Source organism: Mixophyes fleayi, chromosome 4 (assembly GCF_038048845.1).
Source record: "Mixophyes fleayi isolate aMixFle1 chromosome 4, aMixFle1.hap1, whole genome shotgun sequence".
NCBI lineage: Eukaryota > Metazoa > Chordata > Amphibia > Anura > Limnodynastidae > Mixophyes > Mixophyes fleayi.
Window position 1 is genome coordinate 303,832,013 of NC_134405.1, and position 12,176 is coordinate 303,844,188.

At 34.3% G+C, this 12,176-nt stretch overlaps 1 protein-coding gene across 5 annotated transcripts in view; it reads left to right on the plus strand.

Annotated features, from left to right (window-relative positions):
- LOC142152884 (protocadherin gamma-A4-like) overlaps positions 1-12,176 on the plus strand; it is a 445,481-nt gene that overhangs the window by 98,475 nt on the left and 334,830 nt on the right. Inside the window, exon 1 of one of the 5 annotated variants that reach the window (XM_075209951.1) lies at positions 4,223-6,583. The exons of the other annotated variants lie outside the window; for them this stretch is intronic. Coding sequence (XP_075066052.1) covers positions 4,238-6,583 — 2,346 coding nt within the window. The 5' untranslated portion in view covers positions 4,223-4,237. Of the gene's footprint in view, positions 1-4,222; positions 6,584-12,176 lie in introns of those variants that run through there. 5 annotated transcript variants of the gene reach the window in all.

Below are 12,176 nucleotides of genomic sequence, written 5' to 3' on the forward strand. Positions count from 1 at the left end.
TAGAAGGAACTTAAGAAGAACTTTAAATAATACAGTAAGAGACCTATTGTAGGAGAAGACATTTATTTATTATATATTTTAATGGTTTCATAGGTTCCTTGCAACATACTTCAACTGTAATAGGTGCAGGATTTGGTAACTCTAAGACCTAAACCACAGAAACTGTCGATCCATATATTGCACTGATGAGAGCTTAGCTTGGAACAGCTGTATGGGAGAAATGTAGCCTTCCTAATTTGAAGAGGGTTCGAAGACCCAAGTTAATGAACTGGAATGTTCACCACTTTTTGCACTGGGTGGTTGGAGCAGGAACTCCAGGCTTCAATTAAAATAAAAGGAAAGGATTATGCATTTTAGATTGTTGGGCCTGCCTGTATCTATCTAGAAAGCTAGCTGTTTTGAACCCATGTTTGGCCAATAGGAAAGGCTAAGGAGTAATTTGCATATTTATACTTAGAATTCCTAGGGTGAAGCTTAATTCCTCACTCTTCAGTTCTGTGGGATAATGTTGATTGTTTTAGAATAACTATAAGAATATACATTATTTAATTGTAAGAAGAATCTTACTGCATATTGTTGTTATCTGTTTGATGAGATGAATGAACTCTTCAGTTCCAAGTATTGTTCACGAGAATTTCATCAATAAAAGTGTAGCTCATTCAGATATTGTAAAAAATGTTTAAACTAATGTTTCGTAGACCTTTTAAATGCTATTATCACACTCAAGTGACAATCCTATCCCAAAATCAAAAGCACAATTTTTAATTTCTCATGTATACCTCAAGGTGAAAATTAAAGTTCCATGTGCAATCCTTAATGAGTGTAAAATGTTTGCTGGAATATGGTTAGGGAATATATATATATATATATATATATATATATATATATATATATATATATTTTGACTCCTGCAGGTCTCAATGAGAATTACGAAATAGCCCCCTTTTTATAGTTTTAGTCTTTTAGCATTATAGTTGTCCTTATAGTTAGTTGTCTTTTAGCGTTCTAGGTCTTATTTTTCTGATATGTACTCATTATGTCACTTTGCATATTTGCACTGTTGCACAATTGCACTTTATATTGGTGTTTTTAGATATGTATTTAATATACTTTTTAATTCAGGATGGTATATTTTTTACCGTATCACTTTTGCATACATATATTCTTTCGATGCATATAATTGTAACATTCATGTTTATTAAGTAATGTTAAACATCTTTAGATAGACTTTCTTACTTATGCCCTTTATGCACATATATACATATGTCAACTTGCAAAGCAAGATGTAACGCCTTGCGCTGTACACTTATGCACTTTGTATGCACAATTGAACACATATATGTATTCACAGTGAATATAAGCATTCAGGCTCTGTGTTGTGTATTTTTAGTCTGAATATAACCAATTCATTTGCGCACTTTCCCTGCTGCACTTAACGTCTCAATAAATTTTTTGACATTTTTTTTAACATTCGCGCCTGCGCACATTCCTGTGCGTATGCGCCAATATGGCGCGCTAGGTCTATAAATGACCGAAAAATCGGTCTTTGTATATTATTGATCCTTCTGCTCATGAGGAAGTCTTGTTATCAAGACGAAACGTGTCGAGCCCTGTTATTTACCAGCTGTGTTCCCTGTGCTACATGTGAGTTTACTGCTTACTATTTTTATTAAACCCTCTATTGTACATTATATTGTACTCTCTTTCAATTTTATTACACCGCCGTTGGAGGAGTGTTCTATCATTGGAACACATGCTGTATACAAGTAATTTCCCTGATCACTGTTTAAGAAGTGCTATTTTGAATCCCTGACATCTGCTACAAATACCATATATTTTTATATATAGACGTGGTTATACTGATTTTCCTGGGTGAATGATATACATCCGGGTTAATATCTGAACCACTTTTAACAAGTTGTAGTGGTGTTGTTACCTTCACGTGGTGTATCACACACTTTATATTACAATATTACGCTATGTCCGCTCTTTCTGCATTATCGCTTTTGAGTTGAGATCCAGAGCTAGAGTTCTCAAAGAGGATCCATCCTACTTCAAGATTGTTTACTCTAACCTGACGGTACGCATGTTAATACACATTCCATTTATTATTACCCTGGTATTACACTATGAGGCGCCCTGCATGTGCTTTGTTTCAGTGAATATATATATATATATGGGTTGAAGTTGGCTGGTATACAGTGGTTTGCCATACCCCCACTCCTCCTACTGCCTTCATTGTAACACTATCAAATTCCATTCAATTAAATTCTCCATACCATCACTTCTAACTTTCCATACTGTCACTTCTAAATTCCTTTTCAACCACTATATATATATCTGTTCTGATATAGGGGTGCTATTATTTTATTCTGTAAGTCGTAACATGACATCTCATAAAGATCACAAATACAAACCTGTATATGCAGAAACTTAAAAGGTATAATGACTTTGGAATAAAAATGTAATTTTGATGACAGTGAGACTGACATTTCATGCTTAACATTTTCAAATGTATTAAGCATGTTTTAGTTCTTTAAAGAAACATTTTAAATTATAGGTATAAGAAATGTTTTCTACTAAATATAAATTTTTAAAAAATTATACAAATATAAATTTTTGGGGATTTAAATACATTGTACTATTTGTGTTAAATGTATTTGAATTTTCAATTTAATTTAATCATCAAAAATCATTGTTTTGATTGTGATTCATCTACTTAGTATATGAAAAAAACTTCTTGATGACTGCATATGTGTATTTTGATTAAGAGGTTTAGACTGTGACTAGAAATTCTGAAGATGGTCATGTTCTGGCACTGACCTATTACTGGAGATGAATATATTGAAAACTTTTTTACTTGTATGTATAATCAAAAGTAACTCCCAATTTAAAAAGAAAACAAATAATTATTTGCTATTTCCCTAACCAGTAGAAATCTGTATGGTATTTACATGTAAAATGACCTGACTTGTGAATGATATGTTACAAAAGTAAATCAACCATAACAGCAATATATTAATTGACCCAATTATCTATAGCAGCTAATAGAATTCACAGTGAAATACTATATTACAACAAATAACTAATACATATATTTAACATACAAATGACATTAATATGGAAATATGGCATGGTTCAAAATACACACACTATTTAATAAGTATATGACTAACAAACTTAAATTTAAATTGATTCCTTCACCTATTGGCGAATGCCCACTGCCTTTCTACATTGTCACAGCTGCCTTATTGCTCTAAAACAGGCTTGGCTAACCTGTGGCACTCCAGGTGTTGTGAAACTACAAGTCCCAGCATACCCTTCCAACAATAACTTGCTATATATTGGCAAAGAATGCTGGGGCTTGTAGTTTCACAACACCTGGAGTGCCACATGTTAGCCATGCCTGCTCTAAAACAACATAGAGCACTGACAATCATGGACCCAAGTTGTCAGTGACAGCCCAAGGGTCCGGAGATTTGTAAGGAACCCAATGATTTGGTTCCTGCCCTCGTGATAGTTTAAGCTGTGTGTGCTATGTTTAAAATTAAGAAGTGACTGAGCACTACTGTATACAGTGCCAGCTGCTTGTTAGGCAACCTGGTGGCATCACAGAGGATTCTCTTCATTGTGGGGATTCCTTTAAAAGTGCAGTGAATAAAATTAAATTTAAATAAAATAATAAAATAAAAAAGATAGAAAATTTATTTCTACAAAAACAAATAAGATATCGATCATTATTTATAATATAGATGTATTGTATAGGCTTTTATAACAATTTAGTTAATAGTACACCATAAATGTTTAATATGGTATTTCATTCCAATTTAATTGTTGTTCCTTATCTAAAATACCATTAAAGTATGATAAGCACACAGAAGTATAACTAAAACGAAAATTCAGTTTAGTTGCAACACCTCATTTTAGACTCTAAGTGTCGCTATTGGACTGTGTGTAAAAAGGTTTTTATTTAATCTGGATGTAGAAATCAAATGTATTTCACTACAGTCTCACAGTGCAGATCTGGAGAAAACACTGCAATATTTTCACTGTGCAACCTGCAATTTGGATTACCCTGAATATCTTCACAAAATATATTCAATTTTACGAATTTCTTTTCTTGTTTTTGATGAAACAACCAATATATTATTTCTGGCACACAATGAATGATAACACAAGACACAGAAGCACACAATGGATAATGACATGGCAAGTATTTTGCTTTATTTTATTTCTTATGAATGATGTCTCTGGCCAGTTACAATACACAGTGCCTGAAGAGATGAAGCTGGGATCTGTGGTTGGGAATGTGGCAAAAGATATGGGATTAAATATTAAGGAATTAGAACTGAGAAAATTCCAAATTATTTCTCAAATGAAGAAACAATATTTCAATATTAATTTGGAAAATGGAGACTTATATGTGTCAGACAGAATTGATAGAGAAATATTATGTGAAGCGAAGCAGAGCTGCTTTATAAACCTTGAAGCTGTAATTGAAAATCCTTTGAATTTTTATACAGTCACCATTGAAATCCAGGATGTGAATGATAACTCACCTGTATTTTCTAAGAAACATTTTGATATAGAAATTAGTGAAGTTACCTCACCTGGGGCACGCTTTGCTTTAAGTAATGCAAAAGATCCAGATCTAGCCACCAATTCTATACAAAGTTACACACTTAGTGGTGATGAAATTTTTAGTTTAGGAGAAAAAATTACTAAAGATGGAATTAAATACCCTGAAATTATACTAGAAAAGTCACTGGACAGAGAAGAAAAAAGTTTCTATGAGTTAATTTTGACAGCTTCTGATGGAGGTAAACCTCCTAAAACTGGCACTGCCATAATTAAGATTGTGGTTCAAGATTTTAATGATAACTTTCCTATATTTACTCAAGACACATATCACATAAGATTATATGAAAATGCACCTATTGGTTTTCTAGTAATTCAGTTAAATGCAACTGATGAGGATGAAGGTTCAAATGCCCTAATATCTTATTCTTTTAGCCACATTCCTGAAAACGCACAGCAAATCTTTAATATTAACTCCTCAAATGGGGAAATTAAGATAATAGGCATTTTGGATTATGAAGCATCAGATACTTATGAAATGACTGTAGAGGCTAAAGATGGTGGGAGTCATGTTGCCCATTGCAAGATATCAATACAAGTGATTGATATGAATGACAATCCCCCAGAAATAACAATCAAATCTCTCTCAGCAACAATTCCGGAGAACTCCCCTCCTGGCACCATCATAGCATTAATTAATATTCGTGATTTGGATTCCGGGATGAATGGTGAGGTTGTCTGTCACATCTCTGACACATTGGTGTTTCAACTAGTGCCCTCATCTAGTAGTTACTACAAACTTGTAACAGCAACAAACATGGACCGAGAGAAGAATTCTGTGTATAACATTTCAATTCAATCTATGGATAAAGGATCTCCTTCACTATCTAGCAATAAAACCATTCAGTTGAAAATCTCTGATGTGAATGACAATCCTCCTGTTTTTGAGAAAATAAACTACATTGTCTATATTGTAGAAAACAATCAACCAGGGACCTCAGTGCAGAATGTCCGTGCTTCAGATCTTGATCAAGATGAAAATGGAAAAATCACATATTGCATTCTAAATAGCAACATTGAAAATATCCCAGTATCATCGTATGTTTCGATAAACTCAATGACTGGGGTTCTCTATGCTCAGAGATCATTTGATTATGAACAGTTACAAGATTTTCAGTTCCAGGTGATGGCTAAAGACAGCGGATCTCCTCCTCTAAGCAGTAACGTCACAGTGAGGATATGTATCATTGATAAGAATGATAATGCTCCTAAGATTCTCTACCCATCACCAGACACTGAGGGATCAGCATTATTTGAATTTATTCCTCACACAGCTGAGAAAGGTTACCTAGTGACCAAAGTGATTGCTGTGGATGCTGACTCTGGACACAATGCCTGGCTCTCTTATCACTTATTGCAAGTTCCTGACTCATCATTGTTTAGCATTGATCAACGTACAGGTGAAATTAGGATCGGTCGAGACCTTCAAGACATGGATTCTTTGAGACAAAAAGTTGTGATTATGGTGAAAGACAATGGACATCCATCCTTTTCATCTACAGTTTCCTTAACTTTGGTTGTGGCCGAAAGCTTTCAACAAGTTCTTCCAGAGATAGTACATAAACCTAGTGATCCAAAAGCATCATCTAATATAACATTCTACCTGGTAGTTTCCATAGCACTGATTTCTCTTTTATTCATTCTTACAGTGATGATTACAGTTGTTTATAAATGCAGAAAATCAAGTACTCAATCATCTTTCAGAAACATTAACAGAGACATGTACCCTCAGTTCACCCTGGGATGTCCCTCTGAGATCAGTGATGGAAGTTTACCTTTTCCATTCTCATATGATGTGTGTGTGACCCTTGACTCAAAGCAGAATGAAATTGCTTATCTCAAATCAGTCCAGAATGTCCCCACTGACAACCTCATTGACACTGATGATCCAGCAGCTGGAAATGAGTCTTCAAAAAATGGTTTGCCTTCTGGCAGTGTTGCCCAGGTATTTGGCAGTAACATTTAATGTATATATGCCATGTATAATTATTGTCCTAAATATTTATAAATATATAATTTCATCAAAATATTTAAAAATTCTATATAAATATTTATACCTTTATAATTCTATAAAATATAGTTTTCCACTGGAATACATAAATACTGTACACAGCCGCAACATTAAAGGCAGTAAAGTAAATTACATAGTTTATTACACTACAATGGCACCTGTGAAGGAATAGGATATATTAGACAACAGGTAAACAGTCAGTTCTTGAAGTTGATGTGTTGGAAGCAAGAAAAAGGGCAATCATACGGATTTGAGCAACTTTGTCAAGGGTCATTGTGATGGCTAAAGGATTGGTCAGGGATTTTACAAAACATCAGGGGGTAAATGTATTAACCTCCGGTTTCTTCAACTCCCGCGAGTTTGGCGTCTTTGGCGCTTAAATTTATAGTGGCGCTGCCTTGTAAAGGGAAACTTCCCTTTACAAGGCAGCGCCGCTTGAAATTTAAGCGCCGAAGACGCCAAACTCGCGGGATTTGAAGAAACCGGAGGTTAATACATTTACCCCCAGGTCTTGTGGGGTGTTCCCAGTATGCAGTGGTTAGTACCTACAAAAATTGGTCCAAGGAAGGACCCCTGGTGTATCGTGGACAGTTTAATGGGTGCCCAGGGCTCATTTATGCACGTGGGGAGTGAAGACTGGGGGCATGTGAGTGTTTTATCTGGGGAAGAGATGGCATCAGGATACACTATAAGAAGAAGGCAAGCCAGCAGAAACAGTGTGATGCTCTGGGCAATGTTCTGCTGGGAAACCTTGGGTTCTGGCATTCATGTGGATGTTGATTTAACAAGTACTACCTACCCAAACATTGTTGCAGATCATTGAATACCTTTTCATGGCAATGGTATTACCTGATGGCAGTGGCCTCTTTCAGCAGGATAATGCACCCTGCCACAATACAAATATTGTACATGAATGGATTGAGAAATATGTCAATCATTTCAAGGTGTTGATTTGGCCTCCGTATTTCTCGGATTTCAATCCAATCGATCATCTGTGGGAAGTGCTGGAAAAACAAGTCATGGAGGGCCCACCTTGTAACTGGACTTAATGGATCTGCTGCTAACGTCTTCATGCCAGATACTGCAGGACACCTTAAGAGGTCTTGTGGGGTCCAAGCCTCGATGGGTCAGAGCTTATTTGATGTCATGGGGAGACCTACACAGTATTAGGCAGGTAGTGTTAGTTTTGTGACTGATCAGTGATTATGTTATATAGAGAGAGAAAGAGAAAGAGAGTTCCGTTACAATATATATTCATGAGGCCACAGACTTCTAATATCTTTTTCATTTTATAGGAGGTATATTATTTATGAAATAGAGCAACTTGTTTGTATAAGGTATCCCGGCATACTAGGATTCAGTGATGTTCTCCAAATATGTTATATTTTATGGTATTGACATCACTATTCTCCAAATATAGTTTATTTTACTAGTGGTACAAACTAGTACATTTTATTGCTAAAATAGTGATTGCAGAAATAATACTACATTATTCTTATTGTTAGTAAAATAAAACTGAAATCAAAATTTAACCACAATTATTTTCTTTATGAGGAATCAGTTTTAAAACTCTTTATACATTATAACTGAAAATGCTGGATTTCCGTGATTTTAAAAATGCTTCACTAAAATTAGACTTGTTTATTATGTTTATTTTTGGCTGTTTTTAGCTTATCAGTATGTTTAGTTAAGAGGTACTGTTTGTGTAGTTATAAAAGAGCGGAACATGAAGAAATGGTTGCTTTAATGCTGAATGATAGACACCTGTGAAGAACTAGACAATATTCTAGTAATCTCACATACAGTTTGGTAGATGTTAAAACCTACTATTTTACTGTATAGTGTAGTGCTATGCAGTGCAAATTATACCCTTTAAAAATGCATCTGTCATAGAGAGCTTTCACTTGCTGAAGTTTTGTCACAATTTTGAAATTTTAATTGATTAATAATGCCTACGAAATATTAAGTAAATTGTAAATAGAGTTTTAGGGATAGATTTACTAAGCTGCAGGTTTGAAAAAGTGGGGATGTTGCCTATAGCAACCAATCAGATTCTTGCTATCATTTTGTAGAAGGTACTAAATACATGAAAGCTAGAATCTGGTTGGTTGCTATAGGCAACATCCCCACTTTTTCAAACCCGCAGCTTAGTAAATCTAGCCCTTAGTGTTAGATATTTCAATGTGGCACAACTATCTTTTCTAGTTTTGCATAGTGCTTATAACAACCATTCTTAAAAGCTATAGTATATCTGATTGACACAACTACAACTAGCATATAACGCCTTGTGGAAAGTAATCCATATTATTGTTCCTTTATGAGGCAGAAAAGGTACTTTCCTGTTGTGAAGTCACATGACCTGCACCTTGTTTTACTGTTCACTGCCCGTTTTTATTGTGTCCGAGAGATATTACAATGAGATACGGAAAAAAGGTTGACAATGGACAAGCTTGAAGGCTTTCCATCATTTAATATTTGTGCCAAAAGACACAGATATTAAAGGTGGCTTTATCCACTGATTTCAATTAGAAGCTGTTTACAAAATATAGGCCTAAAAGCAAAGAAGTACAAACTTCAGTATACCCAAGCCACCTTCTCTAGAAGTGAACAAAATGTTGTGAAATATTGCTTTCACCTGCCTTTTTTGCCTTTGCATAGAACATTGGGCGGAATTGTTGCAATATACAATGATGTGATTAAATAATCACAACAAACAGTGTAAATGTACATTTTACAGCGTGCTTCTCAGTTGTAAGTAACCCATTTTGTGTTTTCAAGTTATAGTTGGCTTACAGTGAAAGTATTCTTATATTTCTAGTAAAGGTACATACTGTACATTCATTTTCGTAGAGTATGGTTTATCACAGGTCACAGCTAAAGAATATTTTTAGCAGATACCAAAGAACATTTTTACAAATGCACAATTGTATAGATGAAGATAAATGTATTATTGTGAACTGTAAATCATACTTTACTCTCCCGGACTGTCCAGGAGACTCCCCAGTTTTGGGAAATCCATCCAGATTTCCGGGGGGAAGTAGTCCACCCTCCCAGGCTCTGGTTCTCTTTCTTGTGAAGTGTGTGGGGCATTGATGAGGGGATTCCTGCCATCACATCCATCACACTTGCCCCATGGACCTCCCTTCTATCAGGTCCAGGCGGTGGATAACTGTACACCAACAATCTGCTATAGCTGTAAGTCCCCTGCAAAATTCACAGTAAAATTCGGACTAATTTGCTGAAATCAATCAAGTTGTCTTAAAACATTGAAACCATAACAGCGAATGGAACCAATGCTTCTGCAATTTATCTAGGTATATCAGATGAAGTAACTATGTGCTGTCTGAGTTGTCACCTGAAATGCCACCCTTTACCTACTCAATGGCCACTTCTTTGCAAGTAGTGTATAGTAAAAGCAAGAAAGATATTCACACTTAAATTGTTACATTTACAAACATCAAAGAAACACTAAGATTTTTTCAGAAACAAAATTAGCATTTTTTAAACATTCTGTACATTGTCCTTACTGCACCCTCCTAAAGATTGAGCCATATTTATTATATAGGTAAACTATGCACCTTCAAAAGCATTTCTGTTCAGAGGAAGTCACAGACATGATTCTATATTATTTATATTTACTTTTTTTTTTTTTTTACTAGTGACACACAAAGTATCAATCTTTTCCTTCAACTGTAAATAAAGCTTGGTTTTATTTTACAAATACACTTTAAATAATCTTTTCTGATTTAGCAAACTAAATCCGCCAATATTATATAATACTTAATATTTGTAAATAGGCAATTTAATTGAACTGTTTAAGCAAGTTTGAAATTCAATTGCTAAATTCTAAATTCATGCTAAATTGAAAACCTCAAAAATTGTTGGCTGTTTACTTGTGATTGGGGCCAATTCATTTGTGGTTCATCCTAAGTTTCTAAATACTACTTGAATCAAATATAAAGCAGCATAATGTAGCGATAGTCAGACATGTTCTTAGAGCATGTTACACAAGTTTCAAGTCGCTCAATCAAATTATATGTGTCAAACACATTTGCCAACCATGATTGTCAAATGTAAAACACGCTCAATGTACGTGTAACATGTTTATGGAAGCCCTTGAGTCACATCAAACACATTTAATTTTTGGCAAACATCATAAGAGTTGTGTTGTGCCTGGCTAACATGTCACATGTATGTCGATTGCACTTGACGGATGTTGACTGTTATCAGAAGCATGTAAAACGGCTTTGACAAACATCACACATTCTTGCATACGTTTTAGAGCCTCGAACAGGCTGAATCATAGTCAAATCTTTCAAGAATGCAAAGTTTGAAAATTAACGAGATGATTGTTTTAACTTTTTAAATTTGGCAAACTAATCTGAGGACTGTTTTTAAAATAATTTTATCATCTCCAGCCAATTTTCTGGATAAATAGAGTGAATAGGATGGAAGGATTTGGAATTTATTAATAACAGAATGGGAAATGCTAAATTACCCATAGACATATTATAAAGCATAACATGCTTGTTGTGCCTATTTAATGTGCACCTCAAGTGAAATGTTTCATAATATTTGAAGGCTTTTAAATGTCCCAAAATTTAGCGAACTCTAAAATGAAAGAATGTTCAGTCTGTTCATATATACTGGCTGTAGATGAATATTTTGTACTTGTTGTTGAACCTTGCATAATTTTAAAGATATTAACATGGTACATGCTGCACTCATTTTAGTTTTGTGTGTATTTTGCATTTTGTGTTTTTGTAGCATGTCGATAAGTTTCATTCAAGTATTTAAATGCTTTTTTTGTTAAGATACGGTCCATTGTTTGGAATGGCGGAGGCATGAATACATACTTTATTTGTTTCTATATTTTATTTTGAGTTTACAAAACACTATCCTTTCTCAATATGTCAGTAATGGAAATATAGCAGACCTTGTCATACAGGAGAGAAAGCAATCCTAGGGCTCTATATTTGTAGCAGTTATTCTTAATACTATATTCAAATTAAAACATATACTCTGTCCCTTAGTGAAAAATGTTTTTTTTCCAGAATGAGCACTGCTATTCATAAATATATCAATATATCATTAAAACATGCTCAGCAAAGTAAATGAGAAAAGTGTTTGTCACTAAAATATATAGTAATAGTAATAATATTAGCAATAAAATCGATCTAGAAATTTCCACACTATTAATTTTTTAATAGTGTACGGCTTTAAAATATTTGCTTTCAGTACACTAACAACAAATAACTACATACTTTAAGCTGGTTACTTGCAATACCTCATTTTGAACTCTGAGTGCCGCCATTGGACTGTAAGATTTTATATTCCAGCTGAATGTGGAAAACTAATACAGCTTAACAGTGCAGCTGTAGAATATCCTGCTCAATATCCACTGTGTATCCTGGCATTTGGATGCACAAACTCTGAGCATTTTCTCAAGAAACAGTTTGGTTCTTACAATTTAATATTTTTTTGTTTTTCTGGACATATAAAGAAAAGAACATATACTTGATCTGCC